The sequence below is a fragment of the Desmodus rotundus genome, chromosome 13, assembly GCF_022682495.2.
Source record: "Desmodus rotundus isolate HL8 chromosome 13, HLdesRot8A.1, whole genome shotgun sequence".
In the NCBI taxonomy this organism is placed as follows: Eukaryota; Metazoa; Chordata; class Mammalia; order Chiroptera; family Phyllostomidae; genus Desmodus; species Desmodus rotundus.
Window position 1 is genome coordinate 21,931,395 of NC_071399.1, and position 14,638 is coordinate 21,946,032.

The 14,638-nt window shown below is 51.6% G+C and overlaps 2 protein-coding genes across 2 annotated transcripts in view; one reads left to right on the plus strand and one right to left on the minus strand.

Annotated features, from left to right (window-relative positions):
- The window catches only part of ADGRA2 (adhesion G protein-coupled receptor A2), a 37,053-nt gene extending 33,053 nt beyond the window's left edge, over window positions 1-4,000 (plus strand). The window contains exons 15-19 of the mRNA XM_053916531.2: window positions 54-181; window positions 498-621; window positions 1,111-1,256; window positions 1,781-1,870; window positions 2,124-4,000. Coding sequence (XP_053772506.1) covers window positions 54-181; window positions 498-621; window positions 1,111-1,256; window positions 1,781-1,870; window positions 2,124-3,393 — 1,758 coding nt within the window. The 3' untranslated portion in view covers window positions 3,394-4,000. The remainder of the gene's footprint in view (window positions 1-53; window positions 182-497; window positions 622-1,110; window positions 1,257-1,780; window positions 1,871-2,123) is intronic.
- On the minus strand, window positions 3,930-8,944 carry BRF2 (BRF2 general transcription factor IIIB subunit). Its single transcript, XM_024562804.4, has 4 exons — window positions 8,684-8,944; window positions 7,888-7,947; window positions 7,121-7,442; window positions 3,930-6,288 (listed from the first exon to the last, which is right to left on the minus strand). Exons 1-4 carry the CDS (start codon window positions 8,835-8,837, stop codon window positions 5,571-5,573), a joined length of 1,254 nt encoding a protein of 417 aa, XP_024418572.2. The 5' UTR covers window positions 8,838-8,944; the 3' UTR covers window positions 3,930-5,570.
- Between the last annotated feature and the right edge of the window lie 5,694 nt (window positions 8,945-14,638).

Consider the following 14,638-nt stretch of genomic DNA (forward strand, 5'->3'; position numbering starts at 1 on the left):
GGCCTCTACTCCTGTCTTCCTAGTACACACTTCTTCTTTCCTACTCTTTCCAGGAGCTGAGTGCCTTTCCCAGGGAGGTGGGGGGCTCGGGCGCAGGACTACATCCGGTCGTGTACCCCTGCACAGCCCTGCTGCTGCTCTGCCTCTTCTCCACCATCATCACCTACATCCTCAACCACAGGTGAGAGCTCTTGCAGGAAGGGAGGGTGTGGTGGGAAGGCTGGGCAGGGATGGTCTCACTAAGTACTGGCAGGTGTCCCTTTCCCAGATGGCCACGTCACTTTCCCAGGCTCTTGCCCAGCATTTTATTTGAAGGTTCTGGGGCTGGACAGCACGTTTTGTGGGTTAAGGCCTTCCTGCCCTGGGGCCCCTATCACATTCACACACATGCATGCACACAAATATCTGCACCTCCTCTTTGGCCCTCCCAATGGCCTTGAGACCCCATGAGCCTGACCTTGGGCTGGGTGGCCCATTAATTACTGTTTCTGGGGCAGCTCCATCCACGTGTCCCGGAAGGGCTGGCACATGCTGCTGAACCTGTGCTTCCACATGGCCATGACCTCCGCCGTTTTTGCAGGAGGCATCACACTCACCAACTACCAGATGGTCTGCCAGGCGGTAAGAGGAGAGGGGGCTGGAGTGGTGGTTGGGGGAACTCCAAGATTAGTGATGGCAGCCTAAGCAGTAGGGAGGTGCAGGGGAAGGAAAAAGGGGCTCACGCTAACAGGCCCCAGCTCCTTTGTTCTATGTCCAGTCTTACTTGTAGGGGGAAGGAAGCGTGAGAGTAGAAGGTGGTAAGAAGCAGAGAGACTAGGAGGTGGGACTTCAAAGTGGGGACCTGCAATGGAAGAGAGGTTGAGGACAAACCAGAGAGCAATAATAAGGTCATGGAGAGTGACCAGAGTTGGGGAAAAACTGGGGTGGAAGTAGAGAGGTCAATAGCAGGGACACAACCTGGGGACGGAAGGATCTGGGTGGAGTTGGGGCCTGGGACTATGGGGGGAGGGGAGCACCCTGCGGGGCTGAGGCTCTGGCCTGGCGTCAGCGGTAGCAGCCCAGTCCCCCCGGTCTGGTAGCAGTCCCAGCCTCAGCACCTTGATCCCCCAGGTGGGCATCACCCTGCACTACTCTTCACTGTCCACACTGCTCTGGATGGGTGTGAAGGCCCGCGTCCTCCACAAGGAGCTCACCTGGAGGGCACCCCCTCCACAGGAAGGGGACTCTGCCCCATCTGCTCCCCGACCCATGCTCCGGTACATGCTTCCAGATGTCAGCTTTGCAGTGGGAAAGGGCTCAGAGGGTGGACACCAAATCGATTCTCTCTGGGTGGGTGTAGGGTGGGTCCTAGGTCCAGGGAAACCATGCTCCAAAGACAGGAGGGGCGAGGCACTAGGTTGCACCAGGGTGCTGAAGGTCACGTAGTGGGTACATCCATCAGGCTTTAGAGGCATGACAGGCCCGGGAAGGAGGTGACTACAACAATCCCAGGGAAGGGCACTGAGCAGGGATCCTGGGAACCTGAGTGGCACCCTCTGACTTCTGCACTTAGGTGGGAGAGAGCAGTTTGGCCTCTGTCTCTGAGAACAGTCTTGGCCACCTCCCCTAGAGATCTACCAAGCCTGCCCAGTAGGGCCCTTGCATCCCTGGGGGGGGGAAAATTCTGACAGGATTTAAAGGGGAAAGGAGATGGGACAGAGACCCTGGGGCAAGGGTTCTGAGCACCTGGCTCCTCTCCCTTGATCCCTATCTCTCTGACCCCCAACCCATTCCTGTCCAGGTTCTATCTGATCGCCGGAGGGATCCCACTCATCATCTGTGGCATCACAGCTGCTGTCAACATCCACAACTACCGGGACCACAGCCCCTAGTGAGCACGCTGCCTGCCTGCCTGCCTGCCTGCCCCAAACCCACCCGCCCCAGCACCAGATGCCTTCTACTCCACTGGCAGGGGCACCTGCTGCGCCCACCCGGCCAGTGATCCCACCCAAGCCCGTGCATGTTGACTAAGCCAGTCTCTGCCTGTCAACTCACTGCATCCTCTGCGTCCCCCACCACCCAGCCTATGGGCCCGGCCTCAGACTTGCGCCCCCTCCTCATCCGCTGCCTGTGTCTCCCCTCAGCTGCTGGCTGGTGTGGCGCCCAAGCCTAGGAGCCTTCTACATCCCCGTGGCTTTGATTCTGCTGATCACCTGGATCTATTTCCTGTGTGCAGGGCTGCGTTTGAGGGGTCCTCTGGCACAGAGCTCAAAGGGGGGCACGAGCAGGGTCTCCCTGGACCCAGGGGAGGAGCTGAGAGGTTCCACCAGGCTCAGGAGCAGCGGCCCCCTCCTGAGTGACTCAGGTTCCCTTCTGGCTACGGGGAGCGCGGGGGTGGCGACGCCTGGACCCCCAGAGGATATTGATGGCCTCTATTCTCCGGGAGTCCAGCTGGGGGCGCTGGTGACCACGCATTTCCTGTACCTGGCCTTGTGGGCCAGCGGGGCTCTGGCGGTGTCCCAGCGCTGGCTGCCCCGGGTGGTGTGCAGCTGTCTGTATGGAGTGGTGGCCTCGGCCCTGGGCCTCTTCGTCTTCACCCACCACTGTGCCAGGCGCAGGGACGTTAGGGCCTCCTGGCGCGCCTGCTGCCCCCCTGCCTCGGCTTCCCGAGCCTCACCCCCAGCTGTGCCAGCCTCTGTCCCAGACGATGGTTCCCCGGTGTTCGGAGAAGGACCCGCCTCCCTTAAGTCATCCCCGAGCGGCAGCAGCGGTGGCCATGCGCCGCCCTTGGGCCCCTGCAAACTCACCAACCTGCAGTTGGCCCAGAGTCAGGTGTGCGAGGCAGGAGTGGTGGCCCGTGGGGAAGGGGAGCCAGAGCCCGTGGGCTCCCGAGGGAGCCTCGCCCCCCGCCACCCCAACAACCTGCCCCACGGGCGCCGAGGGCACAAGAGTCGGGCCAAGGGGCACCGCACAGGGGAGGCGGGAGGCAAGAACCGGCTCAAGGCGTTGCGCGGGGGCGCGGCGGCCGGGGCGCCCGAGCTACTGTCCAGCGAGAGCGGCAGCCTGCACAACAGCCCATCCGACAGCTACCCGGGCAGCAGCCGCAACAGCCCCGGCTCCCGCCTCCAGCTGGAAGGTGAGCCCACGCTCACGCCGTCGGAGGGCAGCGACACGAGCGCTGCGCCGCTCCCAGAGGCCGGCCGGCAGGGCCAGCGCCGCAGCGCCAGTCGCGACAACCTCAAGGGCGTGCTGGAGAAGGAAAGCAAGCGCCGCTCCTACCCGCTCAACACCGCCAGTCTGAATGGCGCCCCCAAAGGCGGCAAGTACGACGACATCACCATGGCCTCTGGCGCCGAGGCGGCCGGGGGCAGCTGCATGAAGACGGGCCTCTGGAAGAGCGAGACCACCGTCTAGGGTGGGTCAAGTGACACTTTAGGACATGCTGGCCACACGGGTTTGTTAGCCCAGCTTCTCGGGGGGCCTCAAAGACGTCTGTCGGTACGTCAACAGGTTTGAGGTGGCAGTGCCCAGGGCTGCACCCGGGCCCAGCAGCTTTAGTTCTGGAGGTTGGAGTAAGGAATAGGCAGAGGCCTGCCGCCACCAAGAGGGCCGTCCCTCTGGGGTAGCGACAGACAATCCCAGAGCCACAGGCACGTTCATTTCCATCCCAGCCCAGGCTAGTTTGGGCAGTTTTCAGTGCCATCCAGGGTAGGGGGACGTCCTCTCAGCCTTGAGTGGTGAGTAGTGGACAGGCACAGCACCGCCCAGGCAGGCTCCTCCGAAGGTGCCCCCAACATCTTGCCCACCCTGCCTCACTGGTGGTCACCAGCCTTACTAGGAAAACACAGATGGGAGCATGGGAACAAAGTTCTCTCACTGACCTCTTTTGAAGTCAGCCGTCTGTGCCTAAATTCTAGGGTCTTTCCTTCACCCAGTTTTTGGCTAACTGCGGAGCCAGCCTTAGCAGATGAGCCAAGTGACCAGGACTGACTGGAGGTGACAAGGTGCTGCTTCTCAGATTAACCATGCAAGAGAAGGTGGGGCAGTGTGAAAGGCAGCTTGGGAGATCAAGTGGGGGGTGGGGGCAGGTGCACAATTAGGGAGGCATACCGCTCCCACGTGAGTGGTACACATACCATACAGCAGGGCTCCCAGGTGGCACTTGAAGACAAAGCCAAGGGCCTGCACCTAAGTGGTTGACAGTGCCTGGGGATACTTTGAAGGAAGTGGAGAGTAGTGCTTAGATGTGGGGCTGACGTTAGTCTTGCCTCAAACCTAGTCCTATAAGCAATGCCCTGAAGGGGGGCTCCAGCACAGGACTGCAAGCCAGGCTGGAGAAGCACTTTCTGTTCAAGTACAAGACCTGTGCCTCCAGTCTCAGCCTCCCAACACCCAGGGACTATGGAGAAGTACTTCGCTGCCTCCATGAGGCCACATGGAAGACCCATCCTGATCATTTGATCTCTAGCTCCGTTAGAGAAACACCAAACCAGCTTCCTGCCGCACAGAAGCCCAGGCCAAATCCTTCCAGGTGGTGGGCACAGTCCTGACAACTCCTCCAAGGCCTGAGCCTCCACTTTTAAACACCAGCACTCCTATTTTCCCCCAACCTAAAAAGCAACCACCAGCCTTTTGCTACAGGACCCAGTAAAAGTGGAGGGAGCCTGGGGCCTTGTAAACAGCATCATAAAAGCAAGGCCTGGTCCAGGTCCCCTCGCAGTCGCCAGGTCACCCCCGCCTGATCACCAAGGTGAAAGAAGACATAGGGGAGGAAAGGAAACCCACACGCCTTGGGATGGATCCTGTTCTTTATGCTTGCTGCACAGATGATATTAGACAGGAAAAAAAAAAGCTTTGTATTATTCTTCCACATATGCTGGCTGCTGTTTACATACCCTGCCAATGCCTTAGCACTGGAGAGCTTTTTGCAATACGCTGGGGAGAAGGGAGGGAGGGGGTGAGAAGTGCCAAAGAAAACATGTTTTTAAAAGCTCGGGTTTTATACAATAGAATGTTTTCTAGCAGATGCCTCATGTTTTAATATATTAAAATTTTGCAAAGCCCTTTGAGCTATAAACTTAGTCCACCCACAGTCCTTTTGTTACGAGGTAGAGGATCTCACGACACCATACCCATTAATCCACCAACACCTGGAAAGGACACAGGGCCAAGAGCTGCCCGGTCCCTGCCCTCTGAGGGCAGATAAGGTTGGAAATGCCAACTGCTCCACACCAGTCAGCAGGCCTGTCGGCCCTGCAGCAGCAGTGTATCCAATTCAAACCAGGAGCAGGACAGAGCCTGATCCTCTCCCAACAGTCCAGGAGGAAAGCCATCCCACAGGATGCAAACATATGCACCCTGCTCCCTGGCACTCAGGAACGGGACTCTCCCCAGCCCAGGTGTCCCTACATTCCTTCTGACTTCTACTCCAGGACCTGGGCTCCAATGAGCTGCAGAGCCCCTCCTGGTTCATTTAAACAGGAAAGACAACACATAAGGACTTGTACACACGTATTTCTCTGCACATGACAGCCTTTTATCAAGTTGCTGTCAGAACGGGCCGAAGTGTTCCTCTCAACCCCCAAAGTGCATCAAGGAGGGTTAGGGTTACTTATGGCAGCTTGTGCTCTCTGGAAGTCCCGCATTTCCTGAGGGGTACGCAAGTACTGCTCTATTTCACTATCAGAAATGTTCTCATCTCCAGTGACTGTGGAGACAGGGGGGGCGGGGCAGACCCGCTTTGGGGGCTTCAACATGCAGGGTGGGAGGAGAAGGGCAGGACTAGCTGGTCGCTTCCCCTCTGGCAAATCGACGGGACTATTACCCACTTCCCCTTTTCCCTGTCCTTGCCCGTGTCCCCGTCCCTGCGGCTCCTTCTCCCGGGCCTCCACCTCTGCCGTTCCTTCTTGAAAGGCTTTGCGGATCAAAGTGTGGCGGTGCTGGAGCAGGTCACCAATATGCTTCACCACAGACCGTTTGTCAAGTTTCAGAACCTGCAACCAGGCCAGCTGCTCAGCCATCCGCAGCAGCACAGCCAGCAGCTCCTGTAAGCGGGAGGAAGCAGGGTAGGGCAAGTCCACGTTTGCCAATTTGCAAAATCGGGCCAGGGAACATGTCAGACGAGCTGCAGGCTGCAGCGACTGCCAAGCCAAGAAAGCAGCAGCAGTGATGACAGGCAAGGGATGCCGCCCGGTCACCAGCCACGTCTCATCTGCCAGCTCCACCAACTGCCGCGTTCGGGACAGCATCTTCTCTTTGTCTTCCACGTATTTGGCGGGCACAGATGGGGAGACTTGAAACAGTTTGAAGCTGAAATAACCAAAATGAGGGTCTGGTCTCAGTGCCTATGGGGAGGCTGCTCTTCCAAAGTGAGGAAGAACAGTCTGCTCAAGAGGGGCAAGCCCTTCTGGCCTCTTGGAAAAACTCAAGCTTGCTGAGCAGCAAGCTTCATACAGGCACCAAGAGAAGACTGCGTGAGTCTTCTGCTTGTGAGGTCCAGGGCGGGAAAATGCAGAACGGAGCTAACATTTGCTGAGCAACCCCCATCAGCCTCTGAGTGCTTTGCAGATATTCTTTTGCCTTCTCTACAACTTGGTATGTGCATTTATAGTTGAAAACTTTTTCACAGTCACCCAGCTAGGAAGTAACCAAGCTTCAAACCCAACATTATTTTGATACTGATAGCCTTTCCTTTCTACTATATGTCAGAAAAAAAGGAAAGAACACAACTACTAAAAAACAAAACAAAAACAGGATTAGCTTCCAACTGTAGCTCTGTCATCCACTAATATTACTTCATATTCTTTCAGCTCTATTCGCAGTTGGTCCCACTGAGGCAGGGGGGTTGCATACAGCCACGCAGGCCCCACACATGAGTGGTGCAACTCAGGAGCCCTGTGCCAAGGCCAATCCCTACTTTCCTACATCATTAGGTTGCTGTGAGGACAAAGAGTTTTGAAAATTATAGCCTTCTAGAAATGTACAATGGATTAACCTCAGCAGTACTAGGCACAGAAGAGGGAGAACAGATTTTTCTCCCGCATCCTTTTACATGGGCTTTAGTCAAAAAGAGACAGCCAAAGGTAAAAGGATTCAGGTCTAAGGACACATCCCATCCCCACGTGTCTCACTAGGCAGGTACCTGCTACAGTAGGTCTTCACCAGGTCTGTCAAGCACAGAGACGGCACATCCAGCCCCAGAAGCTTCACTATCTGCATGTAGGTGCCAGAAAACATTTCCAAATCTGCATACAGCAGGGTGCAGATGGTCCCCATGGTTAGGGGCCAGTTATGCTGCCGACAGGTGATTAAGACACAGCACCCAACCAACACCTCCTTCTTTTGCATCCTGGCAGCACGGATGCCAGAGTGCTGGTATGCCTGTTGGTAGTAAGCAACTGCTGTGTCCTCAAATGTGGACGGCAACTGCAGAACTCGACAGAGGTCCCTCACTCGGCGGAGACCTAGGAAAACCCACAGCAAGAATAAGAGGGGTCAAAGGCACTGTGCAGCTCCTAGCAATTTCTGCTAAACTCGCCTCTGATATGAGATGCACAAGTAATACAGTACCTTCCTACAGTAACAGGAATGACACCTAGTAGATCACTCTGAACGCACAAAGTCGCGGGAAGAAGTCACGTTTCAGCCCACCATTTCCAAGAGGCTGGCTTGATTCAGGGTCAAGGCAAATTTTGATTTGGACTCCTTGAGTCTATCTCAAACGTACCCCTGGGCAAACCCAAAACTTACACTGCCTCTCCTAGAACCGTCCCCATCCTTTATGCCCAATCGCCACTCTTCTGCTCTACCTTACATGGTAACGCTGAAATCAGGAAAAGCAAGCACACAGGCAGGACCATTGGGCAAATGTGCTTTAAAGCCACTTTGCCATAAAAGGTTGATTCTTACCTTGTTGCTGACTGCGACTAATTTGTTCATTTTCTCCTGTGCTTCGGGAATAGGTTACTTCTGAAAAAAAAAGGGGGGGAGGGGACAACAAATAGCTTGTTTAGCCTTTATCCACCAGACTCCTGCACTCCCACCACACAAAGCCAGGGAGCAGAATTCAAATCATTAGGTATCCGCTTGCTGTCTCACAGAAGGTGCCCGTCTATGCGCATTAAAGGCCCATCTGGTTGACTATGTCCACGCGCAATCAAACAACAGAGATTGAGGAAGATTAGGACTATACTGAAGTTCCAAGAGTTCCAAGTTTTCACCAACGTCAGTTTAAATTTGCACCCTCCCATACATCCAATCCGGGCAATTTTCCTGGCTGCAGATTTTGAGGGCTGCACTAATCAGGGACTTGGAAAACCAACTGAAAGGGGAAAAAATATGCTTTGCCAATTAGTACTAAAAACTACTCCGAGGCAATAGCATGTGCTGTATCCCTAGAGTTGACCCGCAATATTTTCACCACGACCAGACTAAGTAAATTGAGCGGAACGTTGTTTCTCTTTGTTTTATTTATTGAGCTTTTTTATATTTACTATACGTGCCCGTTATTTTACTAGATGCTAGGAAAACACGCGTGAACGGTAGTCCCTAACCTTCTGCAGCTCACTCGTTCACTTTAGGTTGTTTTTTCCCGTATTTAAGTATGTACGTGACAAGCAGTGAGCATGAGATAGGAGAAATCTGATTTCAGTCCCTCCACTGCCCACTGCTCTACCCACAGCCCCGGAAAGGACGGCACAGGTACCTCGGAGGTTGCCCTCGTCGCTGAAGGTGGTAGTGAGAACGCCCTCGGTGACCACGCAGCCGCAGTCAGAGCACACCAGCTGGCTCTGCGAATAGTGCGCGTCGTCCACTAGGTCTGCGGAGCCGCAGTCGGGGCAGCGGCCTCCGCCTGGCATCTCACAGCGTGCCCAGCGCCGCGGAAGCTTTCGGAAACCCCACCCAACGTCTCCAACAGCAACTGTGCGGAAGCAGGAACTAAGACGGGAACCTTTTAAGAGCTGCACCTTTTTCTTCCGGCCAGCGCGACCGCCGTATGGGTAGTTTTCTCCGCTCCGCGACTATACGCTACTTCCGGTCCTCTCCTTTGTAGACTCGGGTGAAAACGTAAGCTAGGAGAGGAGGTTCCTAGCCTGGACTATGTCTTTGGGTTCCTAGTTATCTGCAGGTGGTTTGAGGCGGGTCAAACTGGGGGTTAAATTTGGATGAATGTTGTGCTTACATTGATTCGTATAACAGACAAGAAATTGTTGTCGTCCCCAAACAACTCTTTTTTTTCTAAGACGCTAGGGGAAGCCAAGATTCTCCATTTCTAATAGCTAACGAATGTTGATTTTGACCATAGAACAACGAACAGTAAGTCCCTAAAAGGGAGAGTAGTGTAGTGAGAGTAGGAAATTGCATTCTACTTTCTAGAGAGGCTTCCCCAAACAATTCGTTGCCCCTCTTTACAGTCTGTTTTTCTCAGCTGTAGAATGAGGGTGTAGAACTAAAATCCAGAGTGGCAAGTTCAAATGTTTTCAGAGGCTAGGCAAACAATGTGTCAGGGAGTTGGAATGAAAGAATATGGAGTGGTGTAGCCTGTGGCCAAATGAAGGGTTCAAGCCGATGTAGATGTTTTTAAAAACTTGAGCTTTAAGATGCTCCAAGATTCTGGCTCCAAAGTTCCTTGGTATAGCTTGGTATAGTATAAATCAGTGGTTTTCAACCTTTTTCATCTCATGGCACACATAAATTAATTATCAAAACTGTATGGCACAGCAGGAAATATTTTTTTCTGATATGACCAAAAAAAGGTATAATTTTGGTTCATTCACACTGGATGGCTATTGTTGTGTTGGCTGTTGTCCTTTTTTTTACTTGACAATCTAAGGGAAAAGAGGTCAGTGGTCCTAACTAAACAGTCAGGTATTGCATGTTTTAAAAAGTCCTGTGGCACACTGCTTGAAAATTGCTAGTATAGATCAAAGAATCTTAAGCAAACGTGATACTGTTACAGAAACCAAGCTTACTAATTAAAAATTATGTCATGTTTGAGTATAAATCAAAAGTCACCAAAAAGAGAGTAAATTTTCTTAAATGTAAATCTATATTGCACTCTAATAATAAATATGTTAATGCTTGGGAGTTTTAGAATCAGTTGTGTCTGAAAAATAAGGAAGTGACACGTACAGCCCGAGGCCTGTCTTAATGACTCCAAGAAAGCAGGTGGGAGTCATTATAGCAAGTGTGGAACATTTCTGTTTCTCCCTCTAATAATGGAGGATTTCAGGGAGGCCTCTGGCATTAGTAGATTGTAGAAGCTGTTGTGGGCGAAATTTCAGCCTTGCATTGGGAGTTGGGGGTGCAGAATGAGTTCGTCCCTTCCCACTGAGAACAGAAAATCACTGAACAGCACTTATGCAGAACAAATTGAAAGGTAAAGGTGTCTTGTTAGCCCCTTTACAAATAGGGTTACACACTGCCTTGAGGAATGAGATACAGGTTAGAGCTGCTTTCTTTAGAAGACCAGTAAATTATCATGCATCCTAGAGCCGAAAAGGCTCTAAAGAAAAATGGTGCTTATTAGTCTGAGGTGTCAAGGCCATGCATCCAGTTAATCCTGAAACAGAGCATTTGAGTCTCAAAACGAAAGGAATCTCATCAGACAGAGCTATAGATTCTTTGAAAAGAGCTATAATCAGCAATCAGGTATAGAAGGCTCCATCAGTGCCTAATGAGACTCTGAGTTCCCTAGACCACAATGAGGAACAAGGACATACATGACAAAAAAGATAGCATGTTGACATAATTCATAGACATAATTCATGCATCAGCCTTGGGCATTTCAAATCCCCTCTCTTCTGGGCTTCCCCACTAGTGTGATGTATGTGATGAGGATTTATTTCTGGTTGTCCAGCAGATAAATATTGAGACATACTTGCATGCTCGTGTGCACACACACCTCAGAATTTCTGAGTTAGTTTTAGACAGGACAGTCGACGTTCTTGCTGAGGCAGGAAACACGGCCCTAAAAACAACATGGTCGGCACTGAGAGTAGCTCTTTACATTATCATTCAAGAATGGCATAGGATTCCTCTCACCCCTAATTTTGTACAGATCTTGAACATAAAACTGCACTTTTTAAGGGTGGGATTTTATTAAAGTCATCTATACATGACAGAAGTCTTAAAATTCTGCTTTCTCCCCCATGACCTACAGTAAAGTGGAAGAGCAATTTTATGATCCACCAACCAGCACCTGTCAGGGGTGGAGGGGTGATTTTCCTTTCCAGTCACAAGTGTGTGATAGCATAAAAGGGCCTTGCCCTCAGACACTAACAGGCTGGGAGGTGGGCAGGACCCAGGCCAGAAGGTGGCGCACTCTACCAAGACGTGTAAGTCTGGGATTCTCCACTTTCCCAAGAAGAAATTGATTTATTTAGAAAATCGATTTGCCGTCCTCTGGAAAACCAGGACAGATACATCACCCTCAGTACCCTTCCCATTGCTACAAACACTTCTAAGAGTTACCGTCATCCAACGATAGTGATGATCAGTTTAACAAATGCTCTGCCAGCCCTTCTCCCCAGCCCCCATCTGTGAAACTGGACCCCTGTTTCTTATCTCTGTATCACCAGAGCTCACATGGTACCTGATACACAGGCTTTTAGAATGCTGAGTGCCCAGAGTGGGTTGGATTTGAGCAGAAAGCTACTGTGGAGGGGAGGCTATTGGAAAGGTTCAGATGGGAAATACTGACCTTAAGGCCAGAGTTCTTTCTAGAAAGGAGACCAAAGAGGAAGGCACTGATGGTGTGGGACCCGAAGGAAGCTCTCCACCAGTCCTCCCGTGGCTAGATGTGTGTATTCCAGTTCGTTGTTTGCCTGTCTGGCTTGCCTTTTGATTTCAAGTCTCTGAGGAAATGATCTTGCTTTTTCATCCCTGGGTCCCAGGAATGCCTCCTACAGTGAGGGGTGGCACCCAGGAAAGAGCCGTTCAACTCCTGGGAATGCCTGTCCCAGGTGGGCCTGTCAGAAGCAACACACAGACTTTCTCAGAGGCAGAATCATTCTAATTTATAGCCAGTAACTAGGGAGAGTTGGGCTGCTCCTGGGTCCTTAATCCAGCCTTGCTCCTGGGCTCCTCCCTGCTCAGTTGCCTGAAATGTCACTCTAAACCAGTTTCGCTCCGAGCCCCAAGAACACGATCTGCTCTGTCACCCTAAGCCTGGCCGGGGGCTCGGGCCTTCGAGCCATTCTGACAGGATTTCCTTCCCAGCACCTCAGTTCTGTCGTGGACACTCGTTCTTCACCCACACTCACGGGGGACAGCCACAGTGCAGAGCGTGGCCAGGACTTCCTAAACCCTGCTGCCGAAGAACTTCCCTCACTCCTGTGCACGTTTCCTTCTTGCGTTGTTTATTCTGCGACCCCAACACATTGTCCCGCTCCTGGGATGAGGATTTGTGTGTTCACTTTCTTGAACTCCTAAGAACAAAGGCATCTGACAGTTCTAAGAGGATGGTCACGGGCCCCTTTCACTGCAGAGACTGAGAGGCGGAACACCAGTCACCTTATCTGGAAGTTCCCTCCTCAGGGAGCCTGAGTGGCCTCATCTGGAGGGAGGGTTGAGTTATGTGGTCTTCATTTTCCCTGCCTGCTCCAACTGTCCAGGATTCCAAGTGAGTCAGAACATTATCTTCTTGCCCCCCACAATGATCCTAGACTAGAGACCAGCAGACTTTTTCTGTAAAGGGCCAAGTAACAAATATTTAGGTTTGGCGTATGGTGAAGTTTCTGTTGCAACTACTCTAGTCTGCTGCTGTCGTGTGGAAAGTCATAGGCAAGCAAATGAGCACAGCTGTATTCCCATAAAACTTTGTGGACACTGAAATTTGAATTCCATGTAATTTTCGTGTGTCATAAAATAGTGTCACTTTGATTTTTTTAACCATTAAAAAATGTAAAAATCTCCAGGACTCAGGATTGTGTTGGTGACTGTGGTTATCACTGTGTGCAGCAGATCTTTAGACTTATTTATCCTACATTCGAACAAAAAATAAAGTACAAATCATTCTCGGCTTGATGGCTGTACAGAAACAGGAACACGCCGTGAGTGCTGCCCTGCCCCTGTTCCAGACCTCCAGGTCAGACAGGTGAGTTCGAATTCTTCCTTAACTACTCACTGTGTAACCCGAGGCAAACTAAGTTCTGATGCCTGAGGCTCATCTGCATAATGGCGATCTTATCTACTTTGATGAGAATTAGAAGTCAGTGCTTCACGAACAGAAGGAACTCCTTTTGCAGTGAAGTTTCAGCCTGAAGTGAGCATTTGATATGCAAGGACAGAAACAGCTTTCTCTCCACCCTGCCAGAGCCTATCACTGTCACCAAGGTGACGATTTCCAGGGCTCAGGATACAGGTTTCTGTGTAAAACAGTTGAACATCAAAAGGTTAAGTGAGGACATTCTCTCTCAGGAGGTTCTGTGGCTCTGGAGTAGGCTGGCCCCACAGAGCTCAGGGACGCCAGCTTTGAGAACATGGAGTGACAGGTCCTGCCTTCCCCGCACAGGGAAGACTCAGACCACAAAAGACGTGGACTGATGAGAAGCCTCAGGCAGGGGATCCATCTGCTTAGAAACTGGGTTCCATGCTGCTGACACTTTGGCTAAATCCAAGAGTGGTAACTAACTACACCCTGTGACAGTTTTCCATGGGGGTGGGAGACAAGGTGACCCCCCCTCCCAGCAAGTCCTCATTCTCACCATAGGTGGCTGTGATGATAACCTGAGCCGGAAGTGACTTCAATCATCTTTGCAGCTGCCACAGCTCTTCTGTGATAGGGGTGGGTTCACTGGGGCAGATTCTCCCTCAGAATCACTATTGGTTCTTGTTGCAGATTATCTAAAGGCATGCAGAAATGTTCTGAACACTCTGAACTGCGTGTTCTCATTTTCATTAAAAAATGTATCTATTTGTATAAGAGGGAAATGCTGGGACAACAGATCAAAATAACAGTAGTTACCTCTTGGTAGTGAGGAATGTAGGATTTCTCTTCCCCCGCCCCCAAGAATATGTATAACAGTACTTAGAGAAATCTACGGACCAAGTGGGGGGGCAGGGGGTGGGTGTGCTTAGTGAACAGTGGGAACTCAATAAAGGGGCCTTCTTTTTGTAGTCAAGTTCAGCCTGAAAATGAGCATTTGATATGCAAGGACAGAAGCAGCTTTCGCTTGGCTCTGTGAGAGCCCATGGTCACTGCAGCAGGCCAAGACGAGGCGCGTGTCATAGAGAAAGGTGTTCCGTCCTCTGGAGGAGAAAGGGCATTGGGACCCCTGGACACAAGGCAAGGTGGCAGCAGTAGGAGTACAGGCGAGAGACTCTCAGAGGGTGAGAAACACGCTGGGCACCCACCCCAACACCACCAAGGGCAGTTGTCCAGGAAGACAGAGAAATTTTTACTGCGCCCATACTAAACCACACACATAAATCTTTAAAAGGTAGTACCATTTTATTTAGTGTTGTAGGACATTTTAGGTTACTTCTTAAGAACAAAATCAGAGAAATTCAAAATTCCCAAAGTAACAAAGCAGGAAATAATTCTACAATCCAAAAACACTGGGCGATCCTTCAAGAGTTGGAGGGAGAAAGAGGTCGAGTTAGTAGCTCACATAATAGACTCCGAGAAACCAGAGTTGAGATTGGCGTGGACACTGGG